The sequence below is a fragment of the Aotus nancymaae genome, unplaced genomic scaffold (genome assembly GCF_030222135.1).
Source record: "Aotus nancymaae isolate 86718 unplaced genomic scaffold, 86718_ANA_hifiasm-v0.15.2.pri h1tg000064l_1, whole genome shotgun sequence".
Lineage (NCBI taxonomy): Eukaryota > Metazoa > Chordata > Mammalia > Primates > Aotidae > Aotus > Aotus nancymaae.
Genome location: NW_026988479.1, coordinates 21127761 through 21153334, shown reverse-complemented (window position 1 = coordinate 21153334; position 25574 = coordinate 21127761). Strand labels below are relative to the sequence as shown.

Sequence of the window (25574 nt, the reverse complement as noted above, 5' to 3'; positions counted from 1 at the left end):
TGTACATACCATAAAATTTGCTCTTCTTCTTCTTTTTTTTTTTTTTTTGAGAGAGTCTTGCTCTGTCACCCAGGCTGGAGTGTAGGGATGCAGTCAGTCTTGGCTCACTGCAACCTCTTCCTTCTGGGTTCAAGCAACTCATGTTTTCACCTCCTAAATAGCTGGGATTACAGGTGTGTGCCACCACATCCAGCTAATTTTTGTATTTTTAGTAGAGATGGAGTTTGACCACATTAGCCAAAGCTGGTCTTGAACTCCTGGCCCTCAAGTGATCTGCCACCTTGGCCTGCCACAGTGCTGGGATTACAGGTGTGAGCTACTCTGCCTGGCTAAAAATTTCCTATTTGTAGTATATAGTTCTGTGGGTTTGAAAATGCCTGGAGTCATGTTCCTACCAGCACTGTACCATATAGAGCAGTTCTGTTGCCCCCCAGAATTTTCTTATGCTGCCTCATTATAGTGTTGAAGTTTAACCAGCTTTCTTACCTTCAACTTCTGGCATTTGGTTGTCTTTTTGATATTCATAATTACTGGAAAAGGAGGAAAGTCTTGTGAGTAGCCTCTTTATAGATAAGTAAGGTACATGTTGTATTAGGATAAAGGAAACAGAAGGTTTGGTACTGAGATCTTATCTTCATGATGGGTAGTTCTTTATGTTGCCATCCTTATTGGTGCCAGTGTATTGGCAGATATCCTGGCTATACACTTTGACAGACTAAATAGTACAACTAATTTCTTTAGTCTTCTGATGTATCAGCAGCATTATTTTAGAATTAAAAAAAATTACCAAATGGGATTATTGACTTAAAATTACTGTGGTTCTGGATGTTAGGCAATTTTTGGTTATTCCTTTTATTTTTTTTTTATCTTGGGTCATTTTCCTGGAATGTTGATTATTTGATCGAGTTTATTTTTGTCCATTATTTTCAGAGTAAAGCTGCTGCTAAAGCTGGATCTTCTAAATACCAGTGGGGCATTATGAAATCCCTTGGTCTGTCTGATGAAGAGATAGTAAAATTTTCTGAAGCAGAACATTGGCTTGATTATTTCCCGCCACTGGCCCTTCAGGATCTAAAGAGAATGGGTTTGAAGGTATGTCTATAAAGAAAATATGAGGAAAGCATTTACAGGCATGCGCTGTTTTATTGTGCTTTGCTTTATTGTGCTTTCCAGGAATTGATTGTTTTTCACAAATTGAAGGTTTCTGGCAGCCCTTTGTTGAGCAAGTCTATTGGCACCATTTTTCCAACAGCATTTGCTTAATTCATGTCACATTTTGGCAATTATTGTAATATTTCAAACTTTATTATTATCTGTCATGGTGATCTATGTTCAGTGATCTTTGATGTTATTATTGTAATTGTTTTAGGCTGCCATGAACTATACCCTTATAAGATGGCACACTTAAATTGGTAAATGTTTGGCCAGGCACGGTGGCTCACGCCTGTGGTCCCAGCACTTTGGGTGGCCGAAGTGTGTGGATCATGAGGTCAGGAGATCGAGACCATCCTGGCTAACACGGTGAAACCCCATCTCTGCTGAAAACACAAAACGATTAGCTGGGCATGGTGGCACGTACCTGTAATCACAGCTCCTCAGGAGGCTGAGGCAGGAGAATCACTTGAACCTGGGCTGCAGAGGTTGCAGTGAGCTAAGGTTGTACCACTGCACTCCAGCGTGGGTGACAAAGTGAGACTGTGCCTCAAAAAAGAAAAATAAAAATTGGCAAACGTTTGTGTTCTGTCTGCCCCACTGACTGGTTGTTTCCCTCTTTCCTTGGCTTTCCCTATTTTCTAATAAACAACAATTTTGAAATGAAGCCAGTTATTAACCCTATAATGGCCTCTAAATGTTCACGTGAAAGGGAAAGTTGCGTGTCTCTCACTTTAAGTAAAAAGCTAGAACTGATTAAGCTTAGTGAGGAAGTCATGTTGAAAGGCAAGATAGGCTAAAAGCTGGGCCTTCTTGTGCTAAGCAGTCAGGCAAGTTGTGAATGCAAAGAAAAGTTCTTTTTCATTTGTTTTTTTTTTGAGACGGTGTCTCACTGTGTTGCCTGGAGTGTTGTGGTATGATTTCAGCTCACTGCAACCTCCACCATCCGAGTTCAAGCTATTCTCCTGCCTTAGCCGCCCGAGTAGCTGGCATTACAGGCATCTACCACGCCTGATTAATCTTTATATTTTTAGTAGAGATAGGATTTCACCATGTTGGCCAGGCTGGTCTTGAACTCCTTACCTCAGGTGATCCACCCATCTTGGCTTCCCAAAGTGCTGAGATTATAGGTGTAAGCCATGGTGCCTGGCCCAAAGAAAAGTTCTTGAAGGAGATTATAAGTGCTTCTGCAGTAAACACATGATGATGAGAAAATGAAATGACCTTATTGCTGATATGGAGAAAGTTTAGTCCATATGGAAGATCAAACCAGCCATGATAGCCTAATCCACAGGAAGGCCTTAACTCTTCAATTCTGTAAAGTCAGAGAGGTGAGGAAGATGCAGAAAAGTTGGAAGCTTGGAAGCTAACAGAGCTTGGTTCTTGAGGTTTAAGGAAAGAAACCATTTCCATAATATAAAAGTGCAAGGCTCATTGCATAATCATTGAAATAAAAAAAAAAGTGCAAGGTGTAGGCTGGGCATGATGGCTCATGCCTATAATCCCAGCACTTTGGGAGGCTGAGGTGGGTGGAGTTTGAGACTAGCCTGGCCACCATGGGGAAACCCCAACTCTACTAAAAATACAAAAATTAGCCAGGTGTGGTGGTGGGCTTCTATAATCCCAGCTACTTTGGAGGCTGAAGCAGGAGAATTGCTTCAACCCAGGAGGCAGAGGTTGCAGTTAGCTGAGATCGTGCCATTGCACTCCATCCTGGGCAACAAGAGTGAGATTCTGTCTAAAAAAAAACAAAAAAAAGTGCAAGGTGAAGAGAAAATGCTAATGGAGAAGCTGCAGCAAGCTTCTACATTTATTTAGAGGATCTAGCTAAGATCATCGATGAAAGTGGCTACAGTAAACAGCAGATTTTCAATGCAGACAAAACATCTTTCTTCCAACGAATAAGATGCTGTAAGACTTTCATAGCTAGAAAGAAGTCAGCATCTGGCTTCAAAGAATGGGCTGATTCTTGTTAAAGGCTAATGTGTCTACTGACTTTAAGTTGAAACCAGTGCTCATTTACCATTTTGAAAATGTTAAGGCCTTTAAGAATGGTGCCAAATCTGTCTATGCTCTATAAGTGGAAAAATAAAGCCTGGGTGACAGCACATCTGTTTACAGCATGTTTAGTGAATGTTTTAAGCCCACTCTTGAGACCTACTGCTCAGGAAAAAAAATTTCTTTGAAAATATTATTATTGTTCATTGACAATGCACCTAGTCACCCAAGAGCTCTGATGGCGATGTACAAGGAGATGAATGTTTTTATGCCTGCAAACACATTTATCTTGCAGTCTTTGAATCAAGGAATCATTTGACTTGGAGATCTTGTTTAAGAGATATATTTTATAAGGCTATAGCTGTCGTAGATAGTAAATCCTCTAATGGATCTGGGCAAAGTAAATAGAAAATGTTCTGGAAAGGGTTCATTGTTGTAGTTGCCATTAAGAACACTCATGATTCATGGGAAGCGGTCAAATTATCAACATTAACAAGATATGGAAGAAGCTGATCGCAACCCTGATGGATGACGTTGAGAGGTTCAAGACTTCAGGGGAGGAAGTTACTGCAGATGTGGTAGAGATTGCAAGAGAACTAGAATTAGAAGTGGAGCTTGAAGATAAGCCTGAATTGCTATAATCTTATGAGAAAACTTGAATGGATGAGAATTTGCTTATTATAGATGAGCAAAGAAAGTAGTTTCTTGAGACGGAGTCTACTTCTGGTAAAGGTGCAGTGAACATTGTTGAAATGACAACAAAGGATTTTGAATATCACATCAACTTAGTTGATAAAGCAGTGGCAGGTTTTGAGAGGATTCACTCCCAATTTTTTTTTTTTTTTTTTTGAGATGGAATTTCACTCTTGTTGCCCAGGCTGGAGTGCAGTGGAGCAATCTTGGTTCACCACAACCTCCGTCTCGCGGGTTCAAGTGATTCTCCTGCCTCAGCCTCCTGAGTAGCTGGGATTACAGGCATGCACCACCATGCCTGGCTAATTTTTTTTTTTTTTTTTTTTTTTTAGTAGAGACGGAGTTTCTCCATGTTGGTCAGGCTGGCCTTGAACTCCCAACCTCAGGTGATCTACCTGCCTCAGCCTCCCAAAGTGTTGGGATTACAGGCGTGAGCCACTGTGCCCGGCCCACTCCCTATTTTGAAAGTTCCATTGTGAGTTAAATGCTGTCAGACAGCATTGCATGCTACAGAGAAACCTTTTGTGAAAGGAAGAGTCAATGGATGTGGCAAACTTCACTGTTGTCTTATTTTAAGAAATTGCCATAGCCATCCCAACCTTCAGTAGCCACTTCTCTGATCAGTCAGCAGCCGTCAACATTGAGGCAAGACTCACCACCAGCACTAAGATTACAACTCACTGAAGGCTCAGATGATTATTAGCGTTTTATAGCAATAATGTATTTTAAAATTAAGGTATATACATTGTCTTTTTAAACATAACTTTATTGCATGCTTAATAGCATTCAATATAATATAAACATAACTTTTATATGCTTTAGGAAATCAAAACATTTGTGTGACTTGTTTTGTTGTGGTGGTTTAGAACTAAACCCACAGTATTTCTCAGATATGTTTATATATTTGTGTGATTATATGAGATTTGGACCAACTCTTAATTTTAGAATAATGTATTTCCCCTGTATGCCACTAAAGAATTAGTACTGTTATTGTTAGACTAGAACCTAACATTGCTTATGGGTCTTTTTTTCTTTTTCTTTTTCTTTTTTTTGACAGAGTCTTGCACTGTCTCCTGGGCTGGAGTGTAGTGGTGTGATCTCAACTCACTGCAACCTCCACTTCCTGGGTTCAAGCAATTCTCCTGCCTCAGCCTCCCAAGTAGCTGGGATTACAGGTGCTCACCACCATGCCTGGCTAATTTTTTTATTTTTTTGTATTCTTAGTAGAGACAGGGTTTCACTGTGTTGGCCAGGCTGGTCTCGAACTCCTGACCTTGTGATCAGCCCACTTTGGCCTCCCAAAGTGCTGGGATTACAGGTGTGAGCCACTGCGCCTGGCTTGCTTATGGGTCTCATAAGCAATGAAAGCTTTACTATTTGTTGAATTAGAATGTATATTGACTTATTAGCAATTAGTAGAAAGGAGCTTTATTCAAAGAATATGAAGAAGCCCAAGTTTAGCTTGAATATTTAGGAATACATAAAAGTAGCATTAAATGTTTCTTCTTAATTTATTATAGCTTTTTGTTTGTCAATATGTAAATGTATATGCTTAAAAACATACTTTTAATAAATTAAGGTAATAATTGTGATATACTTTCAATAGTGGAACTTGGGCTGGGCATGGTGGCTCACTTCTGTAATCCCAGCACTTTGGGAGGCTGAGGCAGGTAGATCACGAGGTCAAGAGATCGAGACCATCTTGGCCAACATGGTGAAACCCCGTCTCTACTAAAAATACAAAAATTAGCCGGGCTTGGTGGCATGCGCCTGTGGTCCCAGCTACTCAGGAGGCTGAGGCAGAAGAATGGCTTGAACCCAGGAGGCTGAGGTTGCAGTGAGCTAAGATTGAGCCACTGCACTCCAGCCTGGCAACAGAGCAAGACTCTGTCTCAAAAAAAAAAAAATAGTGGAACTTGGAAAAATTTTTTTAATAGTTGATATAATTCTAGGTTAGAAGAATAAATAATTGATTCATAGGAATTCTTATTCTTACAAAATTTGCATATTTCTCAATAATTGCCTTGTAAAATTTTTCTCTTTATAGGTAGACTGGCGTCGTTCCTTCATTACCACTGATGTTAATCCTTACTATGATTCATTTGTCAGATGGCAATTTTTAACTTTAAGAGAAAGAAACAAAATTAAATTTGGGAAGCGGTAAGTTTGTTGTACTTGAGCATAATAAAGCAAAAATCAGTTGAGCATGGTGGCTCATGCCTGTAATCCCAGTGCTTTAGGAAACTGAGGTGAGGAGCTTGCTTGAGGCCAGGACTTTGAAACCAGCCTGGGCAACATAGTGAGACCACATCTCTCTCTTTATATATATAAAAATTAGCCAGGCATGGTAGCATGCACCTGTAGTCCTAGCTACTTGAGAGGATAGGGCAGGAGGATTGCTTACATGAATAAATAAATACCTTATAACCTACCTTTTTCCACTATCTTTCTGTTTTTAAAATACGTTTTTTGTTTCTATTCTCTTGTATCCTTTGTTTTCCTTTTTTCCTTACCAGTGTGGGCTTTCATCATCTTACTAAAGAAGTGAAAATAAGTTATCTTTTTTGATTAATCTACATAATCAACTTCCTTGATAGTTTAATTTCTTAAGTCAATTTATATTTTATAATCTTTTGTTTCATACCACAAAGCCAAGATCAGCATGTATTTTTCAGTGGTACTACCTTTGATGAAGGTAGAAAGCTTTCATTAAATAAGTAGGTTGACAGTGGAACTACCGTAAGAGTACACATAATAGATATAGATATCTACTCAGAAGTTTTAGTTACAAGACATGTAAGAAATTAGGTGCAACACTGGCAAATATGTTAGGATAAAATGTAAATATTATAATAATGTTTGTCACTTACTGTTTATTTTTTAGGTATACCATTTATTCTCCAAAAGATGGACAGCCTTGCATGGATCATGATAGACAAACTGGAGAGGTGATTATTTGTGAGATAGAGTCGCTATTATAATAATCCTTAATATGACCATAGAGTTTAAGAAATAGAAACCTAAAAATAACTTGATTGCAGTGCTGAGGGATATAGTCCTGATACTCTGGTGGGTATGAAGAGGAGATAGAATATCAATACAGGTATCTGTATCTTATGTAGTACCTGGCTACCCTAAGAGTCATCTGAGGACAGCTGCATCAGTTTGTTACCAGAAAGCACATTGTTGAGCCTCACTCCAAAATCGTTGAATCAAAAGTTCTGGGGGTGGGGCTCAGGATTATCTTTTTACAAGCTCTCAGTGTGATTTATATGCATGCTAATGTTGTGAAGCACCATTTGGAAAATAAACAGCTCTAAAAAAAGCATGGGGAGAGGTAATGAGATATGTGACTAACATTTGATTTACACAGATTCCATTTATATTTGCTTTGATCATGTGCCTTCTTGCATATTTCTAAAGTACTTCTAGCCATGCTTAGAAGTTCATCCTACATTCCTGTAAAACACATTATTAACATTGTTCTCTGAAATACTCTAGTAAATCAAGGGTAAGCGATTTGGCTAAATCCACGGCACAGTAGAAATCGGTGACAATGCCAGCATCTGAACTTATGATCCTCTATGATTGCGTCATTCTTAATTACCATCTTTGAACATATTTTCAAAATCAGCCTTCAATTTTGATATAACTTATCAAGTGAGAGTTGATCAAAATTTTAAAAGATTTGAGAGACTTAAGAAGACCCAGTAAAGTTTTAATACAGCCAATGGCAGCAGTATCCTAGATTTCAATAATCCTTTATAGATTTTTTAAAGCAGTTTTTAATCCATTACCTTATGTGTTCCTCAGGACAGTCCTATCTGAGACACAGCATCCTTACTTTACAGATGAGGAAAGAAAGGCTTAGAGAGAGTGTGACTACCTTGGGTCAAACCATTAGTAAGCGAGCAAACTAAGTTTAGAGTACACATTATCTCTGACCTCTGGTCCAGTGTCTTTCTTGGATGGCTGCTCTGTGGGACGTGCTCTGGGATGGAATTAGGGTTGATTGTATCTTCTAACCTCCATTTTGGCAAGCACTATTTTGGGTGATTACTCCAAATCTCTCCTTATATACTGGACTTTTGTGTGGATATGGTTAGCACACCACTAGCAATCTTTTTGCTGGGAAGAAAAATTATTCTAATAATGCAGGAACTCATTTTAGGGATTTGAATCAGATCTCATATAGATTAGCAGGTTTAAGTCAAGTGTTTTTTTTCCTTCAAACTTTTGTATTGTTTATTTGCTTAGGGTGTTGGACCTCAGGAATATACTTTAGTCAAATTGAAGGTGCTTGAGCCATACCCATCTAAATTAAGGTAGGTTTGCCAGAGTAATTGCTTCATCATTTCTGAACCATCAGATAATTATTCTAGAGTTGACAACATGTTTTTACATCAATATTTGTTATTTCTTCTTAGTGGCCTAAAAGGTAAAAATATTTTCTTAGTGGCTGCTACTCTCAGACCTGAGACCATGTTTGGGCAGACAAATTGTTGGGTTCGTCCTGATATGAAGTACATTGGATTTGAGACAGTGAATGGTGATATATTCATCTGTACCCAAAGAGCAGCCAGGAATATGTCCTACCAGGGCTTTACCAAAGACAATGGCGTGGTGCCTGTTGTTAAGGAATTAATGGGGGAGGTAAGTTGGATAGCAAATATTTTTATTTTAATTCACACATTTCAAGGAAAATTTTAACAGTGAATATTGAGAAAAGAGCATTTAAACCTTAAAAATGAGGTATACATGCAGTAAAGTGTGCAAATAGTGTGTATTTTGGTGCATTTTCATATGTATACATACTTTCGTAAGCACCACCTAAATCAAGATATAGAAGGTTTTAGCACTCCAGAAAGCTCTCTCATGTCCATATTGTTAGTACTCACTTCTCTCCTCCACGGGTAACCACTGCTCTGACTTCACCAAAGATTAGTTGTTCTTCTTGAACTTTACATAATGGAATTGTACAGTCTGACTGTTTTGTGTCTGGCTCTTTTTGCTTAACATTATGTTTGTGAGATTCATATATGTTGTAGGAGGGTTTTTTTTTTTTTATTGTTGTGTAGTATTCATTATCATTGTATGACTGTATTATGAAGATAGCATATTTGATTTTTGTGTTTCAACTCAATAAATATCTGGTTGAAAATATAGGCAGTCTTCCGCAAGAGATTTAATAGCTACATTAGGCATTATATTATTTTAAAAATACTATTACCTGAATTCCTGGTAATACTAAATTTGGAATTGTGCTTTTTTTTTTTTTGGTGAAGAAAGTCTTGGTTGATATTAATTAAATCTGGATGGCTACACACCTCATCTTTATTATCAGTATTTCTGAGTGTGTTTTCTTCCATTTAGTGAATGCTGATCTTTTCTTTGGTATCTTAAATAACTTTTTTCTTTTTTGAGATGGAGTCTCACACTGTCGCCCAGGCTGTGGTGCAGTGGTGAGATCTTGACTCACTGCCATCTCTGCCTCTTGGGTTCAAGCAATTCTTCTGCCTCAGCCTCCTGAGTAGTTGGGACTACAGGCGTGCGCCACCATGCCCAGCTAATTTTTTTGTATCTTTAGTAGAGACGAGGGGTTTCACCATGTTGGCCAGGATGGTCTCGATCTCCTGACCTTGTGATCCACCCGCCTCGGTCTCTCAAAGTGCTGGGATTACAGGCAAGAACTGCCGTGCCCAGCCTTAAATAACTTTTTAAAAGAAAAATATGAGTAGAGTACCATCTCAACTCTTTTAAATTGAACTCTTTTATTCCTTATTTTATACTTTCTTTTTATTTGATTGTAATATATTTGCAAATCTCAAAACTCAAAAGACACAAAAAGATTTAAAAGTTGTTCTCCATTCTAGAGGTAGTTAGTAATATCTATGTCTTGTGTATCCTAGAAATATTTCATGTATACACAAGTGAATATGCACATACTCTTTCTCCCTCTGTTTTTACATAAATGGCAATATACTTTATATACATTGTACCACATCTTGTTTTTTTATTTATCTCTTGGCAATCATTTTATCAGTACATAAACAGCTTTATTCTTATTTTTTTATAGCTACATAGTATTTTATTGTTTGACCGTGCCACAGTTTACTTAACCATTCTCTATTAAGGGATATTTGAATTGTTTCCTGCCTTTTTTTGTCATAAGCAGCACTGCCACATCTCCTTAGTTCCTAATTTTGGAATTTTGTCTGAGAAGTTCTTGGGAACTGTATTAGGGACACACATATTATCCTATTCTTAATGCAGCTTTTCTCCCTGTTAATTTGAGCAAATTCTGGAGTGAGAGGAAGGGATGTTATAAATTGCAAAATAGTTTCAACCTTTAAAATGGTTATAATATTTAGCTGTCATCCATATAAAGGCAGGTTATACATACGTATATGAATAAAATGGGATGGGTGGGAATTATATGGAAAGGAAAAGGGTGTTACTTAGCTAGAGCAAACAGCTGTAAACTCTTTGTTTTCATCTGACAATTTGGGTCTAAAATTGCTTAATCTTTTGGATTTTTTCTTTCTTTCTTTTCTTTTTTGAGATAGAATTTCACCATGTTGGCCAGGTGGTCTTGAATTCCTGACTGCAGATGATCCACCCACCTTGGCCTCCCAAAGTGCTGGGATTACAGTCATGAGCCACCACACCTGGCTTTTTTTTTTTTTTTGAGATGGAGTCTCCCTCTGTCACCCAGGCTGCAGTGCAGTGGCACAGTCTTGGCTCACAGCAAACCTTTACCTCCTGGGTTTAAACAATTCTCTGCATCAGCCTCCCGAGTAGCTGGAATTACAGGCTGGTCTTGAACTCCTGACCTCATGATCTACCTGCCTCGGCCTCCCAAAGTGCTGGGATTACAGGCGTGAACCACTGTGCCTGGCTGTCTTTTGGATTTTTTCGAGTGAAATTAGAACTATCCTTTTACTTTGTCTTCATAATTACTATTTTAAATAGATATGTAGTATCCATTCTTGTTCCTATAGCATATTTTGTTAAATCATTTTTTCTATCATTGAAAGCTTTTGTTGTTTCCAACAACAAATTAACTATTAGTAAATAAAAATTAACAAATTAACAAATTAGTAAATAAAAATAAAATAATTTTTCCTCTAGTAGGTATAAAAGAATGTGTTTTGTTTTACTTCATAAGTATTTTGTTTATATTCATTTTTTTTTGTTGTTTCCATTTTTTTTTTTTATTTGAGAGAGTCTTGCTTTGCTACCCAGGCTAGAGTGCAGTGGCACGATCTCAGCTCACTTCAACCTTCGCCTCCTGGGTTCAAGCAATTCTCCTGCCTCAGCCTCCTGAGTAGCTGGGATTACAGGTGCCTGCCACCATGCCTGGCTAATTTTTTGTATTTTTATAGAGACGGGGTTTCACCATGTTGGCCAGGCTGGTCTTGAGCTCCTGACCGCAGGTGATCCGCCGGCCTCGGCCTCCCAACGTGCTGGGATTACAGATGGGAGCCACGACGCCCGGCCTATATTGATTTTTTAGTTGACAGAAATTGTATTTATGGTACACAACATGTTTTGACATATATGTACATTGTGAAATGGCTACATTAAGATAATTAACAGATTCATACCTTACATATTTTCTGTGGTGAGAACAATTAAAATCTAAGTCAGGCACAGTGGTGTGCACCTGTAGTGCCAGGTACTTGGGAGGCTGAGACCGCAGGAGGCTTGCCTGAGCCCAGGAGTTTGAGCCGGTAGAATGCTGTGACAGTGCCTGTGAATAGCCACTACACTCTAGCCTGGGCAACATAGCAAGGCTCTGTCTCTTAAAAAAATCTACACAGCTGTTTTCAAGTATAAAATACATTGTTATTTCCTATAGTCATCATGTTATACAATATACTTCTTGAATTTATTCCGATATATTTTTGATTACTAGCTTCTCAGAGCTTAAAATATTAACATAGTTTTAATGGTCACAATGAATTTCTTCACCTTTTATATTGATTTTTTTTCTTATGCAGGAAATTCTTGGTGCATCACTTTCTGCACCTTTAACATCATATAAAGTGATTTATGTTCTCCCGATGCTAACTATTAAGGACGATAAAGGTAAAGAGTTTATGTACTTCTACAAATATTTTGGTAATCACATTTTGGTTCTAGTTATTAATTCCACACTTGGTTTTATAAGGCACTGGTGTGGTTACAAGTGTTCCTTCCGACTCCCCTGATGATAATGCTGCCCTCAGAGACTTGAAGAAAAAGCAAGTAAGTATCTGAGTTTCATGTTTGTATTTCCTCCTCCCATCTCATTGATTAGGTACTGCTGAACTACACTGTGAGGCTAAAAAGCTATGCATTTCTTTTTAAACTGCTACCTCTAATCTGTTTCTTGATGTTTATATATTTTCTGTAGTTTGAATTTTAATTATGTTTCACAGAATTTTGAAAAAGTTTTCTGATATTCACATTTTCAATGAAATCTAGCATATGAACCTCAATTTAAGTGATATGTGTATGTCTTTGTACATTTTTGCTTTTGGCTATACATTTTCATCATTTAGGCTGTTCACTATAACTTAAGCTATTAGATTTTTGAAGGTTTCAGACCCCTTCTTAAAATATTTGGTAAAATTAGAAAATTGCTCTCTATGGAGAGAACAAATAATAGTTTTGTTTGGGGGTTGCTTCTCTCAATGATTTTACCAGTAAAGTGTTGATCATTAGTGTTAACTTGCAAATTTTTTTGTAGGCTTTACGAGCAAAGTATGGAATTAGAGATGACATGGTCTTGCCATTTGAGCCGGTGAGTACGTAGGTAATTCAGAATATTCACATCCATCTCTTTATCAGAGAAAAAGAAGCGCTAACATGTTTTCCTTGTAACAAAATTAATTGGTGGAGTATGAAAATAAGAGAGAGTTTGCTTAAGGATTTACTCACTTTAATTTGATACCTACTATGGTAGATAAGAGCAAAAGAAAAACTAATGATTATTTTCTTATCACCTGGCATCTGCAGTTCTGGAACAAATAGCGCTTTTGTTTGAGATGGAGTTTTACTATTTTCACCCAGGCTGGAGTGCAGTGGTGTGATTTTGGCTTACTGCAACCTTCGCCTCCTCAGTTCAAGTAATTCTTCTGAGCAATTCTTCTGCGTCAAGCCTCCCTAGTAGCTGGGATTACAGGTGCCTGCCACCACGCCTGGCTAATTTTTTGTATTTTAGGAGATGGGATTTCACCATGTTGGCCAGGCTGGTCTTGAACTCCTGACCTTAGGTGATTTGCCCACCTTGGCCTCCCAAAGTGCTGGGATTATAGGCTTGAGCCACTGCTCCTGGCCTACCAATAGCTTTTTAACATCACCAATTTTATAGTAGCTTGCTTTGCTAGTGTGATCAATTTCCTGGCTTCTAAAGACAAAATTTTGCCCTATTATGCATGAATGTTTATTTGTAACCATAATAACTTTAACAAAATCCTGTGCAACTCTGTTTTATGTTTCTTGTATTTTCATATTAGTGTCTGTAGAAGAAAAACTTTTAAATCACTAGCAAGTGATTTTCATTTCATGAAGGATCCGGAGGAATTAATGTAAACCAAAAGCACAACCATCCATGAAACTGGTTGTTTACTTCAGTGGTCCCCAACCTTTTTGGTGCCAGGGACTGGTTTTGTGGAAGACAGTTTTTCTATGGACTGGCAGGGTGTGGTGGGGAAATGGTTTCGGAATGAAACTGTACCACCTTACATCATCAGGCATTAGATTCTCAGTAAGGAGTGTGCAACCTAGATCCCTTCATGCATAGTTCACAATAGTGTTTGTGCTCCTATGAGAATCTAATGTCACCCATGATCTGACAGGAGACATAGCTCAGGGGGTGATGCTCGCCTGTTGCTCACCTTCTGCTATGTGGCCTGGTTCCTAATGCCATGGACTGGTACCAGTCTGCATCCCTGTAATTGGGGGCCCCTGGTTTACGTATTTTGCTAGTTTCAGCATGAATTACTTAGATAATTATATGCCAGCAGAGGATAGAGTGCTGGGACAGGGGTGTGTGGTAGGGGCAGGGCATTGGAAGAGGGGTTGGTGCAGAGTATGGGTGGTTCCTGTGGAGAGTAAGAGGACAAATTTACATCCGGGAGTTAGTCTCTCTGTGATTACTTAGTGTGTGGCAGTGTCATAATGACATATAAAATCTGAAATATCTTTAATGGACATTAGAGGCAAAAGGACTGTGCCCCATAGGGCTATGTGTTCAGTCAGTGTGAACAGGTTCCTGATTGCTGTTTGCTGCAGGTGCCAGTCATTGAAATCCCAGGTTTTGGAAATCTTTCTGCTGTAACCATTTGTGATGAGTTGAAAATTCAGAGCCAGAATGACCGAGAAAAACTTGCAGAAGCAAAGGAGAAGTTATATCTAAAAGGATTTTATGATGGCGTAAGTAATAACTTTTTTGTTTTTATTTGATTTACTCCATGCTCTGTGGCTTTCTTCTTAATTAGAAAAAATGTAGAAAATTTAACATAGTTTCAGCTATACATTGATTTAAGGGCTTAATATGAGAATATATTCTGTTTCCAAATTTCTATTTTTTTTTCATGTCCTTTGCCTAAAAACATTTTCAGAAATTGTCTTTTTTGTGCCCTCTAGGGGTCTCTATGGAGTGAATTTCTTCACATGATATTTCAAATTAGTTCATATTGTTATGCAGTAAACTTCAAAGGTTTATTGAATGGAGAACACCTGGTCCCTTCTTTTGCTCTTTTAGTTAAGTTTATATTTTAGATAAGCAGTTTTATTCAGTCCATTAATTTATTTATTAATGTCTACTAAATGCCAGGTGAGCTCAACAAACATGTTCTGAACCATTCTTTTCTCCTAATTGTGCATATGTTAATGTGGTTTACATTTCTATGGAAAGAAGGCTAGGCTAGAGAACATAAACATTTAAATAAGTTGTTAGGTGCTTCAGGTTTAAATGAAGACTTTTAAGGACATCAACAAGTATGTTTTTTAGTTTCAGCTTTCCTTCGTTTTTCTGGATAACCAAGAATTGGTTATATATCTCCTTTTATTGAAGTGATACATATTTTGAGTGATGATAAAAGCCAACACTTATATAGCACTTATATATTGGCTTACTTAATTCTGAAAATAACCCCATTCTGAAGTGTAGGCAGACTTATCCCCAATTTACAGATGAGGAAATGGAGGCACAAAGAGATTAACTGATTTCCTCGAGCTTAGTCAGATAGTTAGCCAGGGATTCAAACTAGGTAGCCTGGCTCATGTGTCGGTTGAGGGGCAAGGAGGTAGCCTGGCACGTGTGTGTGTGTGTGTGTGTGTGTGTGTGTGTGTGTGTGAGTGTGACGGAGTCTCACTCTGTTGCCCAGGCTGGAGTGCACTGGTGCGATCTCGGCTCATTGTAGCCTCCACCTCCTGGGTTCCAGAGATTCTCTTGCCTCAGACTCCTGAATAGCTGGGACTACAGGCGCATGCCATCATACCCAGCTAATTTTTGTATTTTTAGTAGAGATGGGGTTTTAACATATTGGTCAGACTGGTCTCGAACTCCTGACCCCAAGTGATCTGCCCGCCTTGGCCTCCCAAAGTGCTGGGATTACAGGTGTGAGCCACTGCACCTGGCCAAATTTGTGTTCTTTTTTTTTTTTTGAGACGGAGTTTTGCTCTGTTGCCCAGGCTAGAGTACAGTGGCTTGTCTTGTCTCACTGTGACCTCTGCCTCCCGGGTTCAAGCAATTCTCCTGCCTCAGCCTCTCGAGTGGCTGGGATTATAGGCGTGCACCACCATGCTCAGCTAATTCAGACTTATGTTGTTAACTATACCGTAATGGTCATTAAATATAACTTCATAATGTTGGATTAAATATATATTGAAGGATTTTGGTACATTAGAGGTTTAGAATGTCGAAAAAGAATGCATGTCTTTTCTACCTAAGATAGAACAGTTTGAGAGAAATACAAGAGTCATGTAGATGAAGGGGAAAATATCTGCTTTATTACCTAAGAAAGCTGGAAGGGGATTGAGACTTAATTGGTGGCAACAATGGATAAGCTAATACTTTGCCCTAGAATGTAATTGGCCTACTGAGAAAAAGAGAGGTGAAACAGTAGGCCTCCTTCTAAGAGCAAGGTTTATCACATGGCCAGGCAAAGAATACTCACCTGCAGCGGGAGGGGGTTACAAAGAGGAGCCTAAATTAGATGAAGCTGAATATAGTTAGTTCTTTCTGAAACCATCAGGAATGAGGTGAGTTACTGTAGTTGAAGTCTGTCCACGTGGAAACTTAAGCAAGAAGTGGAAGTGAGTATTCCTTCCTCACACTAGGTATCTCAGTTACTGACAGAAAGATAAGTGTGTTATAAATATTAATTATCATGCTATACTAAAATGAAAAATTATTGTTATAAATATAAATTTCATACTACAAAAATTTCTGTGGGCAGAGCAAATTAATTAGGGAAAATTAGGAAAGAAACTCAAGGCAGATTCTAACTGTTTTGTATGTGTTTTTCTCTCTTCTCATCCTTTTAGGTCATGTTGGTGGATGGATTTAAAGGACAGAAGGTTCAAGATGTAAAGAAGACGATTCAGAAAAAGATGATTGACACTGTACGTGATAGGCTATGCTCTGAAGGCTGTTTTAGAAGAACTGTTAGTTAATAGACTTGACAGTGTTATTAGCAGTGAGTTCTATAGTAGAACCTGGGGCTGTAATAAAGATATATAGTTTTGCAGCAGAAAATAGACCTATTTAGCAATTCATTTAACTTGAACATCCCATCTATAATGGTGCTAAAGGTCGTGTTCTAAAGTCAATGTATGCATAGCATATATAGAGAATTTGGATGATACTTCTGGCAGTGGCCATTGTAGATACTGGTAGTAGTTACAACCCCCTCTTTCTTTGGTGTTTTTTACTGTCATCCTCTCATCCTCCATTTCTGTTACAACTCTCTTCTAATTAGCTGAGTTAACTCCTACATTTTTATTTTTGACAACTTCGTATACCCTAAATACGGAGACAATAAGTCTGTTAGGCTTTTTGAAATAAAAAAGCAGCAAATTTCCTCATTACCTTTCTATAATTTAAATTTCTCTTCCTTGCAGGGGTTAACATTTAACCATTTTAGTATTGATCTCCATCTCTTATAGATATCTGATCTAAATGCTTGTAGTATGATTTTTCCCCCCCGCCCAGGGTTAGGCATCAGCCACTGACAACCTACTCTTAGAAGGAGTAGGAGGAAGATCAAGGTTACACTCTTCCCCTTACTTTTTGTTTTCTCTTATGTCCCACATTTATCAGTATATACTGCTGTATACGCTGTCTTTTCCATACACTGTAGCAATAACTAATGTTAGATCAATAGTCATTATTTACATTTTTGAGACATGGCTCATCCATAATGTAGTGTACAATAATTTTTCATCCTCAGCTTTTGGTTTTCCCTGGGATTAATAATTATGTTTATTTTTTTTTTAATTCTTTTTTTTTTTGAGATGGAGTCTTGCTCTGTTGCCCAGGCTGGAGTGCAACGGCACAGTCTCAGCTCACGGCAACCTCCACCTCCCAGTTTAAGCGATTCTCCTGCCTCGGCCTTCCACATAGCTGGGATTACAGGTGTGCGCCATCATACCTGGCTAATTTTTGTATTTTAAGTAGAGACAGGGTTTCACCATGTCGGTCAGGCTGGTCTCGAACCCCTGACCTCGTGATCTGCCTGCCTCTGCCTCCCAAAGTGTTGGGATTACAGGTGTTAGCCACTGCGCCTGCCTTTTTTTTTTTTTTTTTTAAATTCTTAACATTTTTTTTAAATTCTTAACTTTTTTTTTTTTGAGGTGGAGTTTCGCTCTTGTTGCCCAGGCTGGAGTGCAATGGCGCGATCTCAGCTCACTGCAGCCTCCGCCTCCTGGGTTCAAGCGATTCTCCTGCCTCAGCCTCCTGAGTAGCTGGGATTACAGGCGTGCACAGCCACGCCCAGCTAATTTTGTATTTTTAGTAGAGGCAGGGTTTTTCCATGTTGGTCAGGCTGGTCTTGAACTCCTGACCTCAGGTGATCCGCCCGCCTCCGTCTCCCAAAGTGCTGGGATTACAGGCATGAGCCACCATGCCCTGGCCTTAAAATTCTTATTTTAGGCTGGACGCGGTGGCTCATGTCTATAATCCCATCACTTTGGGAGGCCGAGGCGGGTGGATCACTAGGTCAAGAGATCGAGACCATCCTGGTCAACAAGGTGAAACCCCGTCTCTACTAAAAAATACAAAAAATTAGCTGGGCATGGTGGCGCACGCCTATAGTCCCAGCTACTCGGGAGGCTGAGGCAGGAGAATTGCTTGAACCCAGGAGGCGGAGGTTGCGGTGAGCCGAGAATGCGCCATTACACTCCAGCCTGGGTAACAAGAGCGAAACTCCGTCTCAAAAAAAAAAAAAAAATTCTTATTTTAAAATATCAATACTCTGTTTCTCAGCTCTTTCCCAACTGTGTATTCTCTCAGTCAGTTTAAACACATCAGTATGCTTTCAGTTCTGTCTCAGAGAAAGCTATTCCAGAGCTTTCTGGCTTTAGTCTGAACTTGTTGCTTACGGTCCTGATGCACAGATGTTATGTTGGATGTTCTTCCAGTATTACTAAGAATCCCCTTTGCTTCTCTTGAGCTGGATCTCCTGTTTCCTTGATCCCATGTCTGCGTCTTTCTTGTATTCTTTCTTATTTTGGTGAAGTTCTGCCTCAGCTTTTCTGAGAAAGGGTGTCTGGAAGGTAAATTGTTGTGACTTTTCATGTCTGTAATATGTCTTCTATCTTTATATTGGATTGCCTGGGTATGGATTCTGGATTGGAAATAATTTCCCTTAAAGACTTGAGGACATTATTACCTCATTGTCTTCTGGTTCATTGATGCTATTAAGAGTTGAAAACTCTTCTGGTAGTGACTGATGTTTTTGTAAGTAACTTGTTTCTCCTGACTTTGGAGGCTTGTACAATCTTCTTTTCTCCCAGTGTTCTGAAATTTCATGATTTGCCTTGGTGTAGGTCAATTTTCATTCATTCTACTGGGTGCTTAGTGGACCCCTTCAATGTGGAAACTTGTGTTCTTCAATTTGGGAACATTTCTTGACTTTTTTCTTGATTATTTTTTTCTTATTCTCTTTTTTCACTTTTTGATTTCCTATCATTCAGATACTGAACCTCTTAGCTCCTGGCGGTCCTGCTAGTCCTCTTTGTGGGATAGTCCCTTGGTGTTTTCCTCTTGAGCTTTTGTTTGCTATGTCCTTTTATTTACTATTTGTGTGTGTGTATGCATATAAATTTATAAGAACTTATTTTTAAAGAATCTTTGTTTGGAAAATTTCAAATGTATAAAAAAGTAGAGAGTAGTATGATAAATTCCTGTATACCTATCACCCAGATTCAACAGTTACTAATTTTGGGCTAGTCCAATAATTGATTCTTGTTTTCTGATTGATTTTCTTTTTAAATAGGGGTCTTGCTATATTGCCCAGGCTGGTCTGGCTTTGGGCTCAAGTGATCTTCCCATCTCAGCTTCTTAAGTAGCTGGGACTACATGCATGTGCTACCATGCCTAGCTGATTGGTCCTTTGTTGTAGGATGCTATTCTTGTTTCATAGATGGGACATCTTAATCTTATTTCTCTGAGGAAGGCTGTTGATATGTAATATATTTGGATGTAAAAGGATTGTTTTTGCATATGGGTAGGACTTGTCACTGGGCTTCACTGGGGGAGATCTAGGAAGCGCCATTTGAGCCTTGGGGACTCCCGAATGTTAATTTTTTTTTCAGTATTTGCGTTTGGGTTTGTTAGCTTTCCCTACAGAGGATTCTTCCAACCTCTAGCTCAAAAGGTCTAAGTGGCCAGGCATGGTGGCTTACGCCTGTAACCCCAGCACTTTGGGAGTCTGAGGTGGGCAGATCACTTGAGTTTGAAACTAGCCTGGCCAACATGGTGAAACCCTTTCTCTTCTAAAAATACAAAAATTATCTGGCTGTGGTGGCACCTGCCTGTAATTCCAGCTATATTTGGGAGGTTGAGGCACGAGAATTGCTTGAACCTGGGAGGCAGAGGTTGCAGTGATCCCATATGGCACCACTGTACTCCAGCCTGGGTGACAGAGCACTGTCTCAAGAAAAGAAAAGAAAAGAAAACTAAGCAACTGAGCATTTTGGGAGTTGAATGGGAGAAGATAGCTTGGAATGTGTACCAACATCGGGTATGCTGACTTTCACTTAATTCCCTTGTTTTTACTGTGATACGTTAACTTTCTAGTTCAGAGACTTTTTTATCTTTTCCAGAGAATTAGCCTTTTGTTGTTGTTGTTGTTCTGGCATGTATATGGGGTTCTAACCTCCATTTTATTTTATTTTTTCACCACTTCCAGGATACCTACTTCTTTAAATGACTTTAGTTGGTGATCTTCTTTTCAGTCTCACCTTATCTCTATTTTTAGAGCTATTTAATGCCACCAATTTCTGAGTCTCTTAGAGGTACTAGAGTACAAACTGGATTGCTTCTCAGATTTTTCTGTTGTTGTCTTAGGATTCAGATAGCTTTTTAATTTCTGCTAATACATTTCTCATTCACGTTGCTTTTTTGTTTTCAAAATTCAGTGAATATTTTTCTTCTCTCATTCATTTTGCGTTTGTAGGTTCGTGCCACTTGTAAAAAAAAAAACCCTCATTGTTGTCTCTTTATTGGTATTTTGAGAGGGAGTTAAATGTCTGTTTTTTTTTTTTTTTTTTTTTTTTTTTTTTGCTGGGAATGAGAAAATAACTTTATTTGATTGTGGGGAGTGGGCCGACGTCCAGCCTCAGAACTTCTGGAACTGCTTCTTGGTGCCGGCGGCCTTGGTGACCTTGAGCACGTTGAAGCGCACAGTCTTGCTCAGGGGCCGGCACTCGCCCACTGTCACGATGTCACCGATCTGGACGTCCCTGAAGCAGGGGGACAGGTGTACGGACATGTTCTTGTGGCGCTTCTCGAAGCGGTTGTACTTGCGGATGTAGTGCAGGTAGTCTCGGCAGATGACAATGGTCCTCTGCATCTTCATCTTTGTCACTACGCCAGAGAGGATCCGCCCTCGAATGGAGACGTTACCAGTGAAAGGGCATTTCTTGTCAATGTAGGTGCCCTCAATAGCCTCTTTAGGTGTCTTGAAGCCCAGACTGATGTTCTTGTAGTACCGCGGGAGCTTCTCCTTGCCAGTTTCTCCCAGCAGGACCCTCTTCTTGTTTTGAAAGATGGTCGGCTGCTTTTGGTAGGCACGCTCGGTCTGAATGTCCGCCATCTTCCCGACAGCCTGCAAAAAGGACAAATGTCTGTTTTTAATTTACCATCTTTAAACCAAATCCCAGCTATTTAATTTCAGTGAGAAGAATTGCATTAAAAACAGAGCATGGAATCATTTTATGACTAATAATGCTGAACTTTGTTTTTAAAAATTATCCTAGCCTAAAATGTTTAGGATCATAATAGCATTGAAAGAGATTTATGTTTGGTAAAAAATCAAAAGCCTGGTCAATTTTTATGCTTAAAATATTTAGGATCATAATAGCATTAAGAGAGATTTACATTTGGTAAAAAATCAAAAGCATGTTCAGTTTTCTAGTGGAAATTTTTCATGGCACTATAAATCTTCAGTAACAAGATTTTCTATGTTTAGTCTTTGTGTGTCTTTTTTATTTTTAAGCAGTTTATAAGAAGGATTAAAAAGCTTCCACAGGGCTGTGCCCCCCCACCCCCGCAAAAAAACCCAGAAAACTGTCATAGGAAGCCTAACCTTCAAACCTTAGGATTCAAAACTGCTAGCCATCTTTTGTGTTTTTTTTCCTCTGTGTTCACTGTTTTATTTTTCACTGAAACGAGATAATCTGTAGCTGGAGAAAGTGATCCACTTGATGAAGATCGATGCCTTTTTAAAAGCAAGTGTTACATAGAGGGAAAGGTAGAAGATAACTGAGCCGGGGAAGATGGGGAAGACATAATGAAAACGTGGGGTTTCAGTTATTGGTGGTATAGCATTTTTTTGAAGAAATTTTTATCATCTTTGAGGAATGAAGATTGATTTGACATAGTATCTAATATGTTTTTATTTACCTTCCTTTAGGGAGATGCACTTATTTACATGGAACCAGAGAAACAAGTGATGTCCAGGTCTTCAGATGAATGTGTCGTAGCTCTGTGTGACCAGTGGTTAGTCTCTCTTATAGCAAGATAATTCCCCTAGTCAATTTGCTCATCTTTGACTTTAAAAAAAAATCAATTTGTCCACTCCCAGGTACTTGGATTATGGAGAAGAGAACTGGAAGAAACAGACATCTCAGTGCTTGAAGAACCTGGAAACGTAAGATGGGAGAAAGTGACGAGGGAGGAAAAAGAAGATGAAAAACGTAGAAACAATAAAGTTGAAATGAAACACAGAAGTGAAGTGATAAAGATACTTTGTCTTTTGCTTTTTTCTAGATTCTGTGAGGAGACCAGGAGGAATTTTGAAGCCACCTTAGGTTGGCTACAAGAACATGCTTGCTCAAGAACTTATGGTCTAGGTAAACAAACTTAAAATTTTTCTATTTGGATAACTTTGCCAGTTACACAGAAAATATACGTTTTTACCTTTCCCCTCCCCTCAGTTCTAGTGTTTTCTGAATTGAAAGCAAGAGGTTTTGGTTAGATGGTCAGGAAAACTAGGATGTAGTCCCCTATCATCTACTTGGTGGTAGAAATATGTCTCTCTAATCTATATAGGTTTTATGGTGTGACTTTTTTATAGAAGGACTCCAAGCTTCAACCATTTTTTTTTTTTTTTGAGGCAGGATCTTGCTCTGTTGCCCAGGCTGGAGTGCAGTGATGTGATCTTGGCTAACTGCAACCTCTGCCTCCCGGGTTCAGGTGATTCTCCTGCCTCAGCCTCCCGAGTAGCTGGGATTACAGGTGCCTGCCACTGTGCTCGGTTAATTTTTTTTGTATTTTTAGTAGAGATGGGGTTTCACCATGTTAGCCAGTTTGGTCTTGAACTCCACCTGCCTCAGCCTCCCAAAGTGCTGGGATTACAGGCATGAGCCTCCATGCCTGGACCATTTTGTCTTTTATCTACTATTTTATTTTTATTAATCAAGAATAATTTAAGAGCTTCCTAAATAAGTTATCTTTGTAAATGCTAAACCCTTCTTAAAAATGTGGATTCTATAGATGAAATGTGTCTTAGGTTCCTCATGCATTACTTTTTATTTTTCAGGCACTCGCCTGCCTTGGGATGAGCAATGGTTGATTGAATCACTTTCTGACTCCACTATTTACATGGCATTTTACACAGTTGCACACCTGTTGCAGGGGGGTGACTTGCATGGACAGGCAGAGTCTCCGCTGGGCATTAGGTTGGTAAACAGATAAGGGAAAGGAGCATAATTTGTTAGTAAGAGCTGTAATCTTTGATTTACATATTGAAATGTTTTCATAAGAAGTTACTTAGCAGAATTTAGTTGTAATGTTTTTGCTTTTTTACTATTGAACTGGGAAAAATTAATAAATAGCCCCTTATTATCATTATCTACTCTTCATTCTTATGCAAGGTGTTGTCCTTATTTGTTCCTGTAACTACATTAAGAAAGAGATTCCTAATTCGTGGTCAGATTTGGGTATTAATTCTTTCAAAGAAATTACATATGTATATATAAAATAGTTTGTTTTATTTTTAATACAGACCACAACAGATGACCAAGGAAGTTTGGGATTATGTTTTCTTCAAGGAGGCTCCATTTCCTAAGACTCAGATCCCAAAGGAAAAATTAGATCAGTTAAAGCAGGAGTTTGAGTTCTGGTATCCTGTTGATCTTCGAGTCTCTGGCAAGGATCTTGTTCCAAATCATCTTTCATACTACCTTTATAATCACGTGGCTATGTGGCCAGAACAAAGGTAAATACTAAAATAGGTGTGGACTAAATTTGTTGATTGTCAATAGGGGTGTCTTGTGCCTTCAAATATCTAAGAAATTATTGTGGAGGGGATAGATTTGCCAGTTATGTTCTTTTTCTTATCTTAAATATGTACTACAGATAGATTTGCCAGTTACATTCTTTTTCTTATCTTAAATATGTACTAAAGCGGAAAGGTTACCTCCTATCTGTTATATCCAAAAATCTACATACCTATCCGAGGCACTAAAGCACATCATCTCAGGTGCATTGCTGGTCTGCTAGTAATTCATTTGACCTGTTAGATTCAGGAATAATTCTAGAACATTAGAATTGGAAAGACCCTTCTCTTTAGAGCAGAGAGCCCCAAGGTTCTATCATTAGTTGTAGCAACATTCTGACTAGAGTTTGTTTCTTCAGAGTAATCCTTCTATCCTTTTCCCTCTTTACCTAGACGTGTCTCTGCTTTTCCCTCGTCTCTCAAGTAGCTGAGGAAACAAACCTCAGTCTGTTCAAATTTTATTTCATAAAACCAACACAATCTCTTTTGGCTTCTTGTATTTAGGGTATAAGAATAAAGAATAAATGGAAGATTTTGAAGTAGAGGAATAAATTAAGTTTTTTTTTTTTTTGAGACAGAGTTTTGCTCTCGTTGCCCAGGCTGGAGTACGGTGGCATGGAATCCCAGATTCAAGTGATTCTCCTGCCTCAGCCTCCTGAGTAGCTGAGATTACAGGCATGTGCCACTACGCCTGGCTAATTTTGTATATTTAGTAGAGACGGCATTTTACCATGTTAGCCAGGCTGGTCTCGAACTCCTGACCTCGGGTGATCTGCCTGCCTTGGCCTCCCAAAGTGCTGGGATTACAGGCACGAGCCACCGTGCTTGGCCCAGAGGAATAAAATAAATTTATTGTGGTTCTTACACTACTTGTCATCCAGTATTATTACTTACTTAATTTATTTATTTATTTTTGTGACAGAGTCTGGCTCTGTTGTTTGGGCTAAAGTGCAGTGGCATGATCTTGGCTCACTGTAGACTTGACCTCGCGGGCTCAAGTGATCCTCACACCCCAGCCTTCTGAGTAGCTGAGATTAGCCACATGTCACCATGCCTGGCTAAGTTTGTTTATTTTTTGTAGAGACAAAGTCTCACTTTGTTGCCTAGGCTGGTCTCAAACTCCTGGACTCAAGTGATCCTCCTATCTCAACCTCCCAAACTACTCGGATTACAGGTGTGAGCCATCGCACCTGTCCCTAGTATTTTTCTCTATTGTTTAAAATGTATTTTTGGGCAAATTGGGTATCCCAGAAGTATTCTTTACCAATAAGTTGAGTCTTCATCCCTTTGCACCAATTTTTTTCACATTTATTAGGTTTTTAAAAATTATGGATAAATAATAACATCAAATGCTTATGTCAGGTACTTTAAATCACTTTTAGTAATTCCTTTTACTATAGCTTTTCGAGGAGGATCTTTAATACTCATTTTCTATAGGCAGGGAATTGTACTGAGGAATAGAGGAACAAATCATCACCTAAAGCTACCCAGCTAATAAATGACAGTATGGGAATCCAGAGAGATTGGCTCCAGAACTCTTGCTCTTAACCTCCCATATGATCTCATTGCGAGAATGAATAAATGACATGTACATAGTTTGAAATTTTTAAAGAGTACATAAAGGCGAAAAGTTAAAAGTGAACTTTCACCCTTGCCTGCACACTGCTCTATTTCCCAAAACTCATCATGATGCTATTGTTTTCTTGTGATTTTTATATACCAGCATCCTATAAC

General features: G+C 38.7%; 2 protein-coding genes across 6 annotated transcripts in view; one reads left to right on the top strand and one right to left on the bottom strand.

Annotated features, from left to right (window-relative positions):
* The window catches only part of LARS1 (leucyl-tRNA synthetase 1), a 73559-nt gene that overhangs the window by 20596 nt on the left and 27389 nt on the right, over positions 1 to 25574 (top strand). For all 5 annotated transcript variants that reach the window (XM_064366477.1, XM_064366475.1, XM_064366476.1 and 2 more), the window contains 15 exons: positions 931 to 1092; positions 5891 to 6003; positions 6728 to 6791; positions 8101 to 8168; positions 8271 to 8496; positions 11847 to 11934; positions 12017 to 12093; positions 12578 to 12631; positions 14125 to 14265; positions 16384 to 16461; positions 21975 to 22060; positions 22146 to 22211; positions 22331 to 22413; positions 23103 to 23241; positions 23568 to 23780. In XM_064366477.1, the coding sequence (XP_064222547.1) occupies positions 931 to 1092; positions 5891 to 6003; positions 6728 to 6791; positions 8101 to 8168; positions 8271 to 8496; positions 11847 to 11934; positions 12017 to 12093; positions 12578 to 12631; positions 14125 to 14265; positions 16384 to 16461; positions 21975 to 22060; positions 22146 to 22211; positions 22331 to 22413; positions 23103 to 23241; positions 23568 to 23780 (1658 nt within the window). The remainder of the gene's footprint in view (positions 1 to 930; positions 1093 to 5890; positions 6004 to 6727; positions 6792 to 8100; positions 8169 to 8270; positions 8497 to 11846; positions 11935 to 12016; positions 12094 to 12577; positions 12632 to 14124; positions 14266 to 16383; positions 16462 to 21974; positions 22061 to 22145; positions 22212 to 22330; positions 22414 to 23102; positions 23242 to 23567; positions 23781 to 25574) is intronic.
* On the bottom strand, positions 20628 to 21194 carry LOC105721709 (small ribosomal subunit protein uS17-like). The gene has a single exon (XM_012458882.3). The coding sequence runs from the start codon at positions 21153 to 21155 to the stop codon at positions 20679 to 20681; it is 477 nt and encodes a 158-aa protein (XP_012314305.2). The 5' UTR covers positions 21156 to 21194; the 3' UTR covers positions 20628 to 20678.

Bases quoted from the DNA above. Each gene is read 5' to 3' on its own strand.
- LOC105721709 (XM_012458882.3), bottom strand. From the start codon at position 21,155: ATGGCGGACATTCAGACCGAGCGTGCCTACCAAAAGCAGCCGACCATC.